General features: G+C 40.5%; 1 protein-coding gene across 1 annotated transcript; it reads right to left on the reverse strand.

Moving 5' to 3' along the window:
* Window positions 1–7,382: 7,382 nt before the first annotated feature.
* LOC306973323 (cysteine-rich secretory protein LCCL domain-containing 1-like) lies at window positions 7,383–14,902 on the reverse strand. The gene is made up of 15 exons (XM_079570228.1): window positions 14,719–14,902; window positions 14,280–14,567; window positions 10,076–10,194; window positions 9,841–9,973; window positions 9,613–9,728; window positions 9,436–9,536; window positions 9,180–9,347; window positions 9,018–9,078; window positions 8,874–8,940; window positions 8,678–8,808; window positions 8,560–8,603; window positions 8,311–8,383; window positions 8,116–8,185; window positions 7,911–8,044; window positions 7,383–7,834 (listed from the first exon to the last, which is right to left on the reverse strand). The coding sequence occupies exons 2-15, from the start codon at window positions 14,538–14,540 to the stop codon at window positions 7,783–7,785; spliced, it is 1,530 nt and encodes a 509-aa protein (XP_079426354.1). The 5' UTR covers window positions 14,541–14,567; window positions 14,719–14,902; the 3' UTR covers window positions 7,383–7,782.
* Between the last annotated feature and the right edge of the window lie 973 nt (window positions 14,903–15,875).

A 15,875-nucleotide genomic window follows, 5' to 3' on the forward strand; every position in this document is an offset into this window, starting at 1 on the left:
AATCCCACAACCAAATAAAAAATCATTTTAGCTTTTCATTAAATAATAAATCTGGTTTCAAGGTCAACATACTTGAAAACCATATACAGTATGTGCCTTGTCCCTTCTCCGCCATCTTGTTTCTATTTCTCCCTCTGCATACACAGACACTTGACAGAAATTTGATTTTCTTTCGTCATGAAGTCAAACAAAAACAAATGTCATATAGGCTCCAGTACTGAGTTTTCGAGAGGTGTGAAAAATGCCAAGAGCCCTCTATAAGAAGTGAAAAAAAAATGTTTGTTGATGTTAGCTTGGACATGTCATATAAGGCCAGGAAATGTAAAAAATGTGCAGGAATAATTAGTTTCTTAGAATTAAAGCCTATACATATGCACCATATGCACATATTTACACAAAAGTATTAAATGTACTTATATATAATAGTAAATGTGTTTCGTCTTTATGTCTGGGTATAACCTTAGTGCAATTCTCGCATCGGTTTGAGCCCAGGCTGAGCTTATATTGTTGCTGTGCCCTTGAGCAAGACACTCAACCTTTATTGCCCACTACAGTCTCAGTAATGTGGCTGGTTGTGACTTGAAAAGCATCCTAGTGTAAAGCCTAAATGCAGCTGCTCTGCTGTGCTGAGTAAAACAAGAGCAGCAATGACAAAAACACCATTGTCAGTTTTAGAAGAGATCTGTGGCCAAAAAAGGTATTGTGTTGATTGCAAGATTGGATCAGTGCTTTAGGAGAGGTCAGGACAGAAGTTGTGTGATTTACTGTAATGTTAGTGTAATAAGGACATATCTTTGTTGTCTATATGCCTCAAGCAGCAGGAAGGGAGTGTGGCTGTAAAGCCTGATATCTATTTTTGTTGAAAGTGGAAAGTTTTTGCCGGGGATTTTCCGGTGAAGGGACCAACAGTGGAGGTTGGCGGTGTAAAGGCAAAAGTGTGTGAATCTATTAGACTGCGGGGAATGGTGACCCTGTGCCACCCTCCACTGGCCCGGGACGTCTGACTGTGGGTGACCAACCAAACAGGAGGGTGAAGCTGGTGCCAAACCAGCCGCCGGGATTAAGGAGTGTGATTTTGGTTGGTGGGTGGGTGGTGTGGAGTTCTGGTGAGGCCAAGATTTACTGTCTTTAAAAAGAAAGTGCAAAGTCTTGTCATAATAGTTCTTAGTCTGTTCTGTATTATCTTCTCCAATGCAGATTTCTTCATTCCGGGAACAGTTGGGGATTTAATGATCGTCTGATCAACAAACTTAGTCCTGATTTCAGGAAAATCATTCATCCCATCTGCAATAATGACCAAGAACTAGCAGCATCAACATTAGTACAGCAGCCTATATCTGTATGCATTTGCATTGAGTGTAAATTGCTCTGTTTGCTTTTTTTTAGTTTTTTTTTTTAGAAATGATTGAATGCCTTTTAAACCATGTCAAAGATCAATTTCTGCCTCTATTGGGACAGAAAATAAAAATCTCTTATCTTATCTTATTTACATTAGATTTATATTCAATCAATCAATCAATCAATCAATCAATCAATCAATCAATCAATCAATCAATCAATCAATCAATCAATCAATCAATCAATCAATCAATCAATCAATCAATAAATCAATCAATCAATCAATCAATCAATCAATCAATTAATGGTTTTGTATAGACCAATATCACAACGGGAGTTGTCTCACAGGACTGTACAAACTTTCAAGCAATGAAACAAAACAGTAAACACATTAAAGACATTGTAATGTTCAGGCAAATTAAGTATCCAGGCAAACATAATGTCTAAAATAAACGTCAGGTGGTGATGAGCTGCCTGGGTGTTGCCTGTCATGGCGAGGAAAAACTCAAAAACCCAGTGGGAGAAAAAATAAACCTCAGGGAGAACCACAGAAGGAGAGATCCACTACCATGGACGGACAGGCTATAGATAGACCCAGGGCCAATGGGAGTCCCTGAGCAGACGGGCCAAGATCGCAGAACGTCCAGTCCTTGTTGGAGCTTCAGTTCTTCTTGTCCAGGCCCTGTAGGCGGGGGCTGAAGACACCAGCGACCCACCATCTGAAACAGGGACACTCCTAAGGGGGAGTGAGACAAGGGACACCATGTGAATTGACCTGGATAGACTCAAACAGACAAAAGCAGCGATTAGGAAGATTTATTGACATGTATATTAGTTTTGGCGATCAGACCCCGGCGGTAGACATTGATGTATGAAAGTCAGTATGGATGAACAGCTTGTAGTTAGGGATGCCTTCCCCCGGAGCCTGGACACTGGTGGTGGTATGGAAGACCCGTGAAGATGCAGCAGGTAGAAGCCGTGGACGGAAGACGTGGAGATGGGGTGGAGGCGGGTCGCAGCTCAGCTGGGAAGCGAACGAACCATGATTGGTGGGGCTTAAAAGCGGGACCGAGGGCGATAATTGGCTGCGGCTCTTACGCTGATGGCTGAGGTGGAGGTGTGGCCTCTCGGAAGCGATCATTAGCTGGAGGCATGTGATGCTGAAATTAGTCTCCCAGGTTGAATTAATGCCTAGGCTTCATTTGTAATCAACAGACTTCAGATAAAAGACATTTTGTATCATTATCAAGACAAAGTCTGCAGTAAGAAGAACTAGAGGATAGCGCTCAGTGCACCGGACTTCCCACAGCAGTGTTTCTCCTTGAAGATAGATCGGAGCCATACCCTTTATGGTCTTAAATGTGAGGAGCAGATTTTAACTTTGATTCTAAACTCAACAGGAATCCAGAGGAAAACTGTAGCGCAGGAGTGATGTGTTCTCTTCTCTTTGTCCGCGTTAACAATCTTGCAGCTGCATTTTTAACTTATTGAAAACTTCTCAGGGAACTTTTAGGACACGCTGCTAGCAGGCAGTTAACAGTAGTCCAGCCTCGATAAAACAAATGCAAGTTGCAAGTTTAAGTAAGATGTTTCATATTTTAGCGATATTGATTAGCAATTTATATGCACTTTAAAAGAGAGGTCTTGGTCAAACAGAACTCCCAGGTTTTTTCACTGGAGAGCTTGGCAATACGCTACCATTATCCAGGGTGATGATCTGCTCAGAGGTGGACTCTCCGTTTTTGAGGGCCTAATATAATAACCTCAGCTTTCAGGGTTTAGAATGAGGTAATTCACAGTCATCCAGGTCTTAATGGCGTTTACTCAGGAACTAACCCTATCTAATTGATCCGTCTGACCTAGTGTCATTGAGAAGTACAGCTGTGTGTCGTCGTGTAGCAGTGAACATTTATATTGTGATTCTGGATTGTGTTACCTAATGGATGCATGAATAAAACTGGCCCGTGCACTGAACCCTGTGGCACCCCATAGCTTATATCGGATCTCTGTTGTATTAAAGGTGTGTAAATAAACAATGTATTAGTTGATTTGAGGGTACAACATACAATGGACAATGAAGTAAAGGTATTGCAGTCTAAGTTGTATGATGATGATTATTACCTTAAGCTGTGTGCAATGACATTCATTTACTTCCCTATACTTCCGGGTCTGCATTGTGTCATGAGAAACTCAACCAAAGCGCCCACACTGTTAAAAATACCTCTCGACTACCAGAAATCCTGAAAACGGTGAGATGATTACTACCTTTTCCCCACTGAAAACACAGCTGCTAACTATGCTAAAATAATAACCAAGCCTAAATCTTTGAGAGCAGGAAATTTAACCGCGCACTTAAAACACTAACACACATTACGTTACATTATCCTGTCCGCAGTGACTGTTGGCCCACATGCAAGGTGTGTGTCCAGACCGGAGTTAACCACCCAAAGGACCAGCTATAGGCCATGAGAATGATTGTATAAGGCATATTTAGAAGTCAGCACAGCGCTACACATCTACTCTTAGGTGTTTTTACACAGAAACACACAGTGCCATGGCCAGCTGTATCCAGATTTTTAAACATATCTCAAAACCCTCATAATTGCTACGTCCATTTTGACATTTCGGTATTGTACAAGCCAACACACACAATCAAAAAGGCTTTATCGCTAAAACTGGCACCGTGTTGTTAAAAGCCAGGGTTGACTATTTATTCAATCACTATAAAAAAAATAGCGACACAAATTAAGTTTCCTGGGCCTATCGTTTTACTTGGGGACCTTGAAAATGACATTTACAAGAGTCAGTTTTAAATGCAAAGGGTGACTTGGTTTTTGGTTGAAAGTGGATATTTGAAAGACTTTGTCAAAAACGGTTGGTGTAGTTAGTGGTTTGCTGGTAAAAGTGGATCAGAAAGGCGAGCGCACATTCTTGACTTCAGTGGGGGGCCTCTTTAAAGAAGCTAAGTTCAGTGCATCAAGGTCAGGGGGCCCCGGATTCCAGCCGTGGTTTATATACTGTATACTGTAGGCTGCTGTCAATAGTATTGGTAAGTGTAAGGATATTGGTATAGAACAAGGGGCTAAATGGATATGAAATAATAGGATGCTCTGAGGCAGTGGTTCTCAAACATTTCAACACCAAGTACCACCTCATAAAATATGTGACCGTCCAAATACCGCCAGGCCTAGATCAAGATTAAATCAGGATTAAAAAGTCTGTTAGATCTATTGAATAAAACATGACTAAACCTGGGCGTGAACCATGCGTAAACCAGTAAAACACCTAACTTAAAAGCATTACTAAAGCATAAATTCAATTATCTCTAAATAAAATGAATAAAGCAGATGATCCTGTTTACCACCAGAAGAAAGCCAAAGTACCTGCGGCGGAACATGCACCATAGTTTGACAACCATTGCTCTATTGCAATGAAGATATGTAGTTATTTATAGAAATATTGGCTGACGAAAAGTGCATTTCAAAATAAAAAAGTGCATTTGATCTTCTAATCAAATCTGATCAAGCTGAATATCTCTTTGTTGTTTGTATTGTACTGTATACTGTAGTGTAGTGTAGAGCACTAAACGATAAAATCCTATTCAAAAACACAGATGACATGTTTAAAATGTCACAGTATCAGTAACAGAGAAACATGACCCTTACAAAGCTCTTGGCTCCTGTTGGCCAAAGTTTTACACTGTGTTACCTTTAAGAGGCACTTAACACTTTTTATATAGGTTGACTTTGTGGCATCTGCCCTGACCCACTGCCCTACATAGCAGTCAGGCTTTAATCACATCAGTTTCACTTATGATCCAACACAATTAATTTGTTTTGCTCATATCTTCATCTAGCTCAAGAAAAGTGATGGGAGCTGAGCACAATCAGTGATTAGATGTTAAGGGCAATTTAGTGTAAAATTAGTCTTTTTAGACTTTGGTCAGTGGATTTACCAGCATGTGGACCATACTTTGATCACATCTAGATTTATAGTTTTGACTCTGGGCACCAGCAAGGAACCACTCCCTGAGGTTCTCAGAGCTCGAGATGGTTCAGATGGCTCTATGCGAGGGAGAGACAGCGCGCAAGCAGAGCTGTTTTAGTTTGTATTCTCTGAGAGACAGAAAGCCATTGAAGAGATCTGAGCACTGGACTAATATGGTTACATTGCCTGGTTCTTGTCGGTGCTCGAGCATTTCTCCATTGTGAGATTTATAAAGGATTATCTTATCTTATTTTACAGCTCGTTCAAAGAGGCTTATGAGCAGGCCATCAAAATAATATAACAAAATATATGAGACAAATGCATGATGAAGTTGTGCATGAGGGAAAACCATATGTTTGCGCCTGAATATTACCTTGATCATGTTTTGTTTGTAAACTTCATTGTGAACACTGAGCTTGTTCCGATGACTCAATGGACCTTTGGTCAAGTCATGGCAGGAGCCTGTATGACGTACAAAGTGACTGTAGTAAGATGGCTGGTGCCTGCCAGCTGTAACAGTCCCAGAAAGCCTTGTTTTGACCGGGGCTGATGTCTGGCTGACTGGACGAGATCAGCAGTTCACAGGGCTGCTGTGCCAATGGCCGCCTCTACAGCAGGACACTGTGAATTTTAACAGAGCTGCGATGCTTGGCTTTCATCTCCAGGAGACTGATCCAAAACTAACGTTTATGGATATGGTACAGTATATGCACTAAAGAGGCCATTCCACTGAGGACATTTTAGTTTATTTCTAACAATTTATATGAAAATCAATGAATTAAAAGAGAAATGTATCCACTCATTATATCATAGAGCTTTGATCAACCGCATGATAAAATGCTTCAACTGTGGGACAGAATGTATACATTTGTGCTTGTACAGTTTGTATGACTCTTACTGTTGGTACTTGAGGGTGACTGACAGCCACCTTTCAGCCCAGGCCCACCACATCTGTGCGGGTCCGGGAGCAGCTGCGGAAATGCATCCTGAGAAGTGAGAGATTGAAATCAACAAAACACAAGTTGGTCTTTGTCTGCTGCTGCCACAGCGAGAGGGCCAGGGCGCTCGCTGACTGCACAGAAATGAACTCGTCTAAAATAAGACCAGCTTCATATGGAGGATTAGAGCTCATGGAAATATAGAGCATGGTTTTTACAGATTGAATACACTGTTTTAAAATGTAATGTCTCTGCAGGGTATTATTGTGGGCTCTGAGCCAGTGAGTGACTGAGATATGGAGTGTGCAAAAAGAAAATGGCTTTTAGTTTCCAGTTGGGGAACTTAATTGACATAAGTGTTTTGGACAGCCCTGACAATTCTTTTGAATTGAGTGCTGCTGCTTGATGCCAAGTCCACAGTTTGATAAGATCTCTCATTAGGATCCAAAGTAGGCAGTTTTACATTTATTTTGACCTCGTGTTTGACAGAAATGTTACTTTAATCTTAGAGTTTGAATGGATTAGCACTATCAAATGTTAACATTTTTTTATTCTCAGACCACAGTGGCTACAGCACTATGGCAGTACATGATGTTATCTGTTACATTTCTGCAAATATTTCGTTATATCTTTTCATGGGACAACACTGAAGTAATGACATGTTGCTACAATAAAAATAGTCTGTGTACAGCTTGTGTAACAATGTGAATTTAATGTCGCCTCAAAATATCTCAACACACACAGTCATTAGAACTGCTGGTACCAAAAGTGAGTGCAACCCTCAGTGAAATTGTCCAAATTGGGCTCAAAGTGTCAATATTTTGTGTTGCCAACTGTATTTTCCACGTCTGCCATGACTCTCTTGGTCATGGGTTCACCAGAGCTTCACAGGTCGCCACTAGACTCCTCTTCCCTTCTTCCTCCTTCAATGCTGTACTTAATTTTCTGAAACACTGAAAGTTAAGTGGTGTATTCTCATTGAAGCATAAAAGAGAGGGGAGAACATTGTCAGATTTATTTAGGTCTTTTAATTGTGATTTAGCCATATGCAAACCCGGCCAGCCAGGTCCATTTATCATTTACACACAAGAGCTGGAAAACATGACATAAAATAAAATATAGTACATACATAATATTTACAATACAATATAACCTTATTTATAGATGTCTTAAAAAGCTTAATACCTATCATTACTAATTTCGCAAAGTTAAAAAGTTTATTTACACATTTACTTACAAAAATATACAATATTTCCTGCCTGCATTATCGCTATAGCCACTTATAAAACTTAGTGGATTTTGGGAAAAAGATGTAGTTTCCATGAGATGGTTTCTGTGTATTAAGTCCTCCTATCACAGTTTCAATAAAACAGCAGTATTAAACACATGCAACTAACTGAAATCGAGCAAATGTGCATCGCCAACAGCCAAAGCATCAACCATAGATTCACACCCGCTTTGTTACAATTTTTGAGCCATTTTAACTCAAGGCAGAGATCAAACTTTTCCCATAAAGTTTTCAGATGACTGCAAACACTCGAAACGCCTTCCCTGTTGTAGGATTTAGAAGCCTTTGTGAGAAGAAGAGGATTATTGGTATGGTGAAAGTTGTTTATTATTATTTTACTTATTTGACTTTGCTCTTACGTTTCTGATGTGATGCCGTTCTGGTGGCTGCCTTTGTACATCCTCCTCCGGTCCACGGGCATCACATCCAGGTAACCCCCTGAGTCATTCTGGATCACCCCAGCATGGACCGCTGCTCGGCAGATACTGGATTTCTGCACACAACAAATCCACTTTTACAACACAGGAAAAAGAAAACTAAAATGTAATTTATGTTTATGCTTACATCAGAGTAATACTTGGTCCCAATCACTCGGACTTGACTCTGATGAAGACAGTTCCTAGGGCAGTATAATCTGAGAGACATACAGTACATGAAACTTAAACAACACATCGCTAAAACTCATCCTCATTTAAGTCTTAATAAATGTCTTAAGATTGTTCTGCCCCAAAATGTGTTATTTTTTTTATTTTCTTTTACCTTGGACAGTGTCTGACAGGTTTCTTGAAAGGACAGTAAATAGCAACTGTAGTGTCACAGGTGACAGCCTTGACTGTGAGGAAAAAGCACAGCAGTAAGAACTGACTGAACAATTCCAAACAACAGAAATGTGTTTATGCATTTGTTAATAATAATAATCATACTAATAATAATAATAATAATAATAATAATAATAATAATAATAATAATAATAATAATAATAATAATAATAATAATAATAATACTTACCTGGTACTTTCTCAACTTTAAATGAATTAGCACTTCTGTTTTTCCTGCAAATGAAACGTAAGGTCTTGAATATCTAACACTATATGTGCAGTTAAAAGTACAAAATGCATTAACATACCCTATGGACAGAATGCCATTCTTGTATGATTTAAAGAATTGTGGTTTTCTGCCCAGTCTGGTCACATCCAGCCATCCTCCGTCATTGTCAATGATTCCAGCATGTAATCCCACTGTACATATACTAGATTGCTGCAGACAGTATTGAAAGATTTTAATATTCTGCATTACCTCAAACTGTTTAAAAAGGGGTTTACCATGTCATAATATCCACTTCCAACGGCTTTACCAGGTCTGTCGAGGCAGCCAGGGGTACACTCATATCTAAGACAAGAACATGCATCAGTTACTTAGTCCTGGACCCTATGTTGTGTTTGTGAAGAGGCCTATTTCTGGTTTACCTGTTACATGTTGTTCCTTTGCACTGATCTCTCAGTTTAGTGTCACACTCCACCTGCTGACCTACAGAAGAAATACCTCTTCAGACTCAGAGTGGATGATGCCATGGCAGAGCATCAGCCATAATGTTGATGGGAGTGTTGCATGATGGGAGCAGTCCTTACACATCTGCTCAGTGCTGACCACCTGGTTTCTCTGGGGGTTGTCATGACGAGGTGGGTCTGGAGACTGGGCCCGGGGCTCTGGGTCTCGCTCTCGGACTGGATCTGGCTCAGGCTCAATGTAGTTGGTCTCCTCAAGCTCTGGAGCTGGCCCTCTGTCGACACCTCCATCTGGAAATATCACACCAATATACATAATATGCACACAAATGTAACATATTGCAGAAATTGTGAACAAAATGATGAATATAGATTTTACCTTTGTAGCACAGGTTGTCTCTGCAGCCTCCTGCATAGCTGGCAGGACATTGAGAGCATGGCGCTCCATATTTGTAAGGCGCATGACCCCACCAATTACCGCTGTAAGGTAAAAATAAACGCTAAAACAAAGTTTTGTCATATTTGTGATATTGTTTAAAAGTAAAGAAGTGCTCACGGTGGAGAATAGTTGCAGACGAGGTAAACAGCTTTGGCCCAGATCATTCCCCACACATTCATGTTGTAGCACACATTGATGGCACAGCCAATACGATTACTGGTGGCCCACACCAACTGCAAGAAATAAGCAAGTAAACAATTCCATTGGCTAATGTGCACATTAATAATGGTTAGGCATACAAACAGCTCATACATTTTAATGTTAATGACATAGTGAAAATTGCACCTGGGTGTAGTGGGTGCAGACAGGTCCAGAGCACCTAAAGGGACAGTGTGGGTTGCACTCCTGGGAATAGGGATAGCTGTAGTACCTCACCTCGTCATACCAGGCTTGGACGTGAAAGGTCGGGGGGCGGTCCCTGATCAAATACACACAATGTTGTTTTTTTATATATAATTACACAAATGCATATACAAATTCATTGCTATTAAAGATTGTTTGTTCTTGAAATATATTGTACCTGCCCCAGTGTGCTCCAAGGTTCTGTCCTATTTGTGTCAACATGTGACTGGGTCCATGTTCCCATCGACAAGAGTGCGCCCAATGCTCTGCACTTCGCTCCAACTCGTAATCCCACACCTGTGGACAACATTTTTGCATATGTCACGTTTAATTCAGATCTTTACAGATTGTTTTGCTTCAATGTAAGAAGAAAAGTAGCTTAGATTTAGGGCCTTGGCAGTATTCTAGTGGCAAACATATTTTGTTTAAATGTCTATCCTGAACTGGCTTCCACCTTGAAGTACGGTATTTGAATAAGGCTTATGTAGTACCCCGAATGACCTGCCTCTGACTGAAGTCCACAGAATGGATCAATTTAGTGTTTTTTCTGTAGATTAACTGGCCTCTTGTGGCTTAAATTATGGCTCGTTAAATTTTTTTAATAATCCGTCATTCCCATCAAGAAAACTAACTCTCACAATCTCTTTTGTAGCTGATGTGAAAGTAACCAAAGTCAAATAAACATACTTGAGGTAAGTTGAAACGTGAGCCTGCTCTTTAAAGTGCTGTGGCCGTGGACATGCCTTCTGCAAATTTAGCACACTATAGTCAAAACTGGGCCTCTCCTATTAAAAACACACATACATGAGACTGATATATCACCATTGCTTTCGCGGACAGCTTTGTGCCACAATTCATTGTGGTGTTTCAAACTTTGTTTCTAGTGAACTGTAGTCCAATTACATCTTTTAAAAAGACCAAAGAATTTCTAAATTCTTTGGTGTACACCAGTGTTTGTACACTGTTTTTCTATTTTCTATTAATGATTCATGACCATCTTTAATTTAATCTGAAATGAAATGCCAAACACTTTATCAAAGCTCTCTTGAACAATTTAAATTGAGGATAAAGAATAGGTGCTCTGTGACCAATGCTGTTAACTTACGTATTATGATTATCATTCAACAAACCTAACGACATTTTTCTATTCTTGGGCTTGATAATTACATAATACCTCCCATATGTGCACCAAGTGATGACTATCCTACAATGTAGCTTGTGCAGCAGCTCAACTAATGACAGTTCTTTACTACAAATGATCAGTATTTCAATGCATTCTTATCTTATTTACAGCTGCGCAGGCCATCTGAGGTGTGCATATTTAATCCGGGATAATTCGAGAGACTCAAGAGCCAAGAACAACAAGAAGTCCAGAGGCTTCTGAGAGTATCCTCAAAACAAAAAGGTTATTGGGTATCGCCTCGCACCACCAATATGCATAACATCTGCAGCTTGGCCACAGTGATACATTTGAGGACAGTGAACCCTAAGGCAAGCAGTGGTGGTGATCAGGGGGCCAGGAAAGGTGCGGCGCAGTTTCATAAAGCAGTCCAGGAGTGACCTTAATGGGGGTTTGAACTGCACAAACAAGAGTTCAACAAAGTATTACTATTATTATTACTTCTGCTGTAATAGCTACATGAATAAAACTTGAAAACACAAACAGATACTTTACAAGCAGGAGGTTATAAGGCCTGATCAAACTGACAAGATAAATAGCGTGCTCAAATTCCTGAAGTGAAGCCTGAATACAAAAATAAACTGAATACTGAATACAAAAATAAAATTCTTGCTGCAGCTTTCAGTGCTGAATTTTATATTCTCCCAAAATGCTTACTGCAGTCTCTGCTTTACTGGTAAATGCAGTTTTTCAAATAGCATCATAGACAAAGGCTCTCAAGCTGTTTCCGCCAGAGAAACCTGAGTACAGATGGTGGCTTTAGAGCCTTTGTCAATGTCAATGATGGAAAACTGCATGACTGAGAACCTACAAGTCTTTTAAATAGAAATGTACTGTTGTAAAAATGTATAGGTGAGGTCATGTTCTAGGCTATTTGGGTGTGTGAAGAGAATTTGTTGGCTTGCTTTTATCACTCTAAGTGTATAAAAGTAGAATGGGCTCAAAATCCCCAAATCGTTTTGTTAGCATCATTGAAACAAATTTAGTACCATCCATCCATCCATTTTCTTCCACTTGTCCGTTGCCGGGTCGTGGGGGCAGCTGTTGGAGCTGCCCAAATCACATTGCACCAGCCCCTTATGGCTCCTCCTGCAGGTGGTGGGTCCACAGAAGGACGGCCTCATGGTTCTAACAGGGCCTGTTGGTCTCTCATAAGGGGCTTCAGAACCGCTCTTTGTCTGACCCGTCACCTAGGACCTATTTGCCATGGGAGACCCTACCAGGGGCACGAAGCCCCAGACAAAACAGAGCTCCCAGGATCATTCGGGCGCTCAAACCCCTCCACCACGTTAAGGTGGTGGTTCCTGGAGGGGAATTTAGTACCAGAGTCTAAAAATTAAATTTCCATCAAATTGGTAGCTAAATCGCTGCATTAAGGCAGTATGATTGTTCACTTATGTAATGATCCGAACTTCAGTTCAGCCGTTAAAAGTGCAAAGTTGAAATGGCGTAGATACTGTAAGAAACATTCTCAGTAAGACATCAAAATCCAGTATTTATTTCGAAAAGGTGTGGAGACAAAGTAACTCAAGCTTCTGTATAGTCTAGAGTGGGTGCATGTCATTACGGCTGTTATAGATGAAAACAAAAGACTACATGGTGAGCTCTGAACAGGCAGAATAGTTTAAAGTAAAAATGTACAGTAAGGTATAGCCTCTAAATCCAGCACATAATTCTGGCCTCATCGGTTCCCGGTCTTACCACATAATTATCATCAGTAATACTATCCCATGCTGAAGAAACACAGGATTAGTGTATGTAACATGCATTTACACTCCAGAGCGCCACACTTCAAACACAGAGGCAGCGCAGTGTTTGAAATAGATTCAGCGCTGCTGTGGCGCCCAAAATGAGATGCACAGAGGATCAAATAAAGCATAACATCGGCCTATGCCAGGAGTTATGAGTGTATAGTGCAACTGATGGGAAGCTATGGGGTGATGCGGGGAGGAGAGGAAGAAAAAAGAAAAGTTTAAAATCACGGGAGAGGAGAAATGTGGAGTGAGCAGGAAGGGAGAGAAAAGAGAGGGAGTGGAGGGAGGGAGGGGTGGTGGTTGAGGTTAGGGGCAGGACACGGCAGGAGTAGGAGCTGGATTCGGGCCAAGATTTTTGAGGACGGCCCAGAGGAGGCTGGGGCTTTGGCGAAACATGTAGCATTGGACAAACTGAACCCCAACTTTAATTGAGTTTTACATCTGCAGAATTTTGTGTTTTGATAATTTTGTGAAGAATTAAACTCCCCCAAATAATATTAAGTTGATACCAGACAATTGGCAGTTCAATCCCAGCTACAATCAGTGCACTGCTGTCATTCTGTCCTTATGCAAATCACCCTTTGTGAATGTTTATGTGTTTTACCTTTATTTGACCAGGACAGTCCCACAGATTAACAATTTAATTTCAGGGGATCCTATTGTACATATTTTTAGTGGTAGCGGAAACAGGAGCACCAAGAGAGAACCCGACATGGGAGAACTTGCAAACTCCACACATAAAGGCTCCGTACAGCCTGGGAATCAAATCTGAGACCTTCTTGCTATGTGTGCGTGTGTGTGTGTACTGTATATGAGTGATGAGAGTTTGTCCAAGACTTTGGAACCGATTGGCAGCCATATTGCGCTCAGCCTGCCTCAGGTATGCTGTGGCGAAAAGTTGTAACACTTTGGCACTCATCAGAAGTGCTTCTACTAAACGCTTTGTATAAATCCAAGTCATTTCTACAGAGATGACACTCATTCAAGCAAGTTGTTGCCTGCCTGTGTCCTTGCTATAAAGCACTTCTCAACATGTCTCCGCCTTAACAAAGGGCATTTTCTCCAGTTCAGCTTTACCCAAATCTGAAAGTTCACAGCCTACAGGCCAATGTAACATCTCATTTGAAAGCTACAAACCTACAACCTACAAAACTGATCTAGAAGGATGTTTTTCCCTGAATTGTCATGTTTTTGTAGTTTTTTTTTTCATCATTATTTCATCACATTTTTGTCACTTTCTCATCACTTTTTCATCGTTCTTTTGTCACTTTTTTGCTGGGCTTTTGTAACTTTTTCACCCTTGTTTTTGTCTCGTGTTTTGACACTTTTTTTTCAAGAAGTTTTAGATTTATTATCAGTATAATTTATAAATAAGGGTTCAAAAAAGGTTGCTTTTAGCATTACAACGAAGTATGCGGACGTTATGTGCTCATGGCTTCAGTTCTTACCATGTACTCCATATTGGAAGCTGGAGGATGGACTTGGCCCCGCAGCTTGTTGTGCAGGTCCAGTATCAGGTGCATGTCCCCTTCAGTGATGGCTCTCTTGCCTCTGGAGCGGGCCCTCCACCACTCCTCATCCTTGTCCCAGTACTTATCCAGAATGGACTCAAGCCGTGTGGAGTTGGTGAGCACCATCGAGAGGACTGTGTGACTCAAACACAGGAGCAAACTGGCCACTCCAATCCAGCCATCAAGGGGAAAAGTCATTGTGCAGAACTACAATTCCTGGTGATGCTGCAATATGATAGAGCAAGAAGGCTGTCACACACATTGTATCCTTGATTATATATATTTTTGGAAAGTTGTTTGTCTTGTTTGTCGTTGGCTATAGCCTATCATAAGATAAGAAAAGAAACTTACCTTACAAATATAATAAGAAACTTACCTTACGAATCCCTCAAATCGCAGTCAATCAAATGCAACGCTCCAATGAAAAAAGAAAGTGTTTGAAATATCAAAGCATCAGGAAGAGTATAATTGCGTCCATCACTCAGAAAAAAACTGTGCTGGAGCATCCACTGTTCGCTCCAAAATGCGGCTCGCTGCGAGTTGCACATGGGACTGGACCTGCAGCTCATTTGCGTTGATATGCCAAAATTGTGCTTAGCAACGGGCAACGCACCGAGCCACGCCTCCACGTGGATCTGCACGACTTTACGCATCCACATAGTACTATGGCAGAAAGTCCAGAGGTCATCTATTTGCAGACTGCACCTGACGCAACGCCACGCATGAGGTGAGGTTGTGGGACACTAAATGCACGATTTGCAGGAATTACAGAGATGTCATAGAAATATGGTTCTTGCAATAAGGATGCCAGAACCACGTTTGTGGCCACTGCAATGGGCAACACTGCTTGAGTGACTTCAAGCAGAATTAAGATTTGCTGCCACCTGCTGGGCAATAATTTGACCTGCGTTAGAAGAGATAGGCTACTCAAATGAGTCAATAATTTGGGCACATAAAAACTTTAGTAGTTTTATTTATTTATTTGATTTGAAAAAATATTTTTACATGAAGAAAAAAAGCCAAACACACACACACAAAAAGAGAATGCAACTGTACTACATACTGCAATTCAGTAGCCTACCAAAATAGCTGCAAAACAACCAGTCAAAATATAAAAACCAAAGAGCTTTATTTAACATTTTAAATACACATTTTTAATTCCTCACACATTATCCCACAACCTTTCTTCACAATAAGAATACATTTAAAAAAAAAATCCTATTTGGTCAAATTTGATGGATTATGGAATTATTTTGGCCCCTCGATAAATGTTCCCCTTCTCTATTCATTAATTTTATTTTGTGTATTATTTGGCAACAGGTTTTTGATAGCCTTACATATTTAAGAAATTCCACAATTTGTGTAGATGTAATCAACTTTCATTGAGTAAACAGAGGATGTCAATGGTCTCGGGAGCCAACCTAATGAAACATTTGTATTGCCCGTTTTTGGAGTATAATAAGTGGAGAGAGACTGGTACTGTAGTTATTTCCCCAGATCTCTGCACAGTAGCTGAAATCGGGCAATGTGGAG

The sequence above is a fragment of the Gobius niger genome (genome assembly GCF_951799975.1).
Source record: "Gobius niger genome assembly, chromosome: 13".
In the NCBI taxonomy this organism is placed as follows: Eukaryota; Metazoa; Chordata; class Actinopteri; order Gobiiformes; family Gobiidae; genus Gobius; species Gobius niger.

Coding starts and splice junctions, on each gene's coding strand:
- LOC306973323 (XM_079570228.1), bottom strand. CDS start 14,540: ATGACTTTTCCCCTTGATGGCTGGATTGGAGTGGCCAGTTTGCTCCTG. Junction 9,974..10,075: donor CTTGGAGCACACTGGGGCAG/GTACAATATATT, acceptor GTATTTGATCAG/GGACCGCCCCCCGACCTTTC. Junction 8,941..9,017: donor AAAGGAACAACATGTAACAG/GTAAACCAGAAA, acceptor TTCTTGTCTTAG/ATATGAGTGTACCCCTGGCT.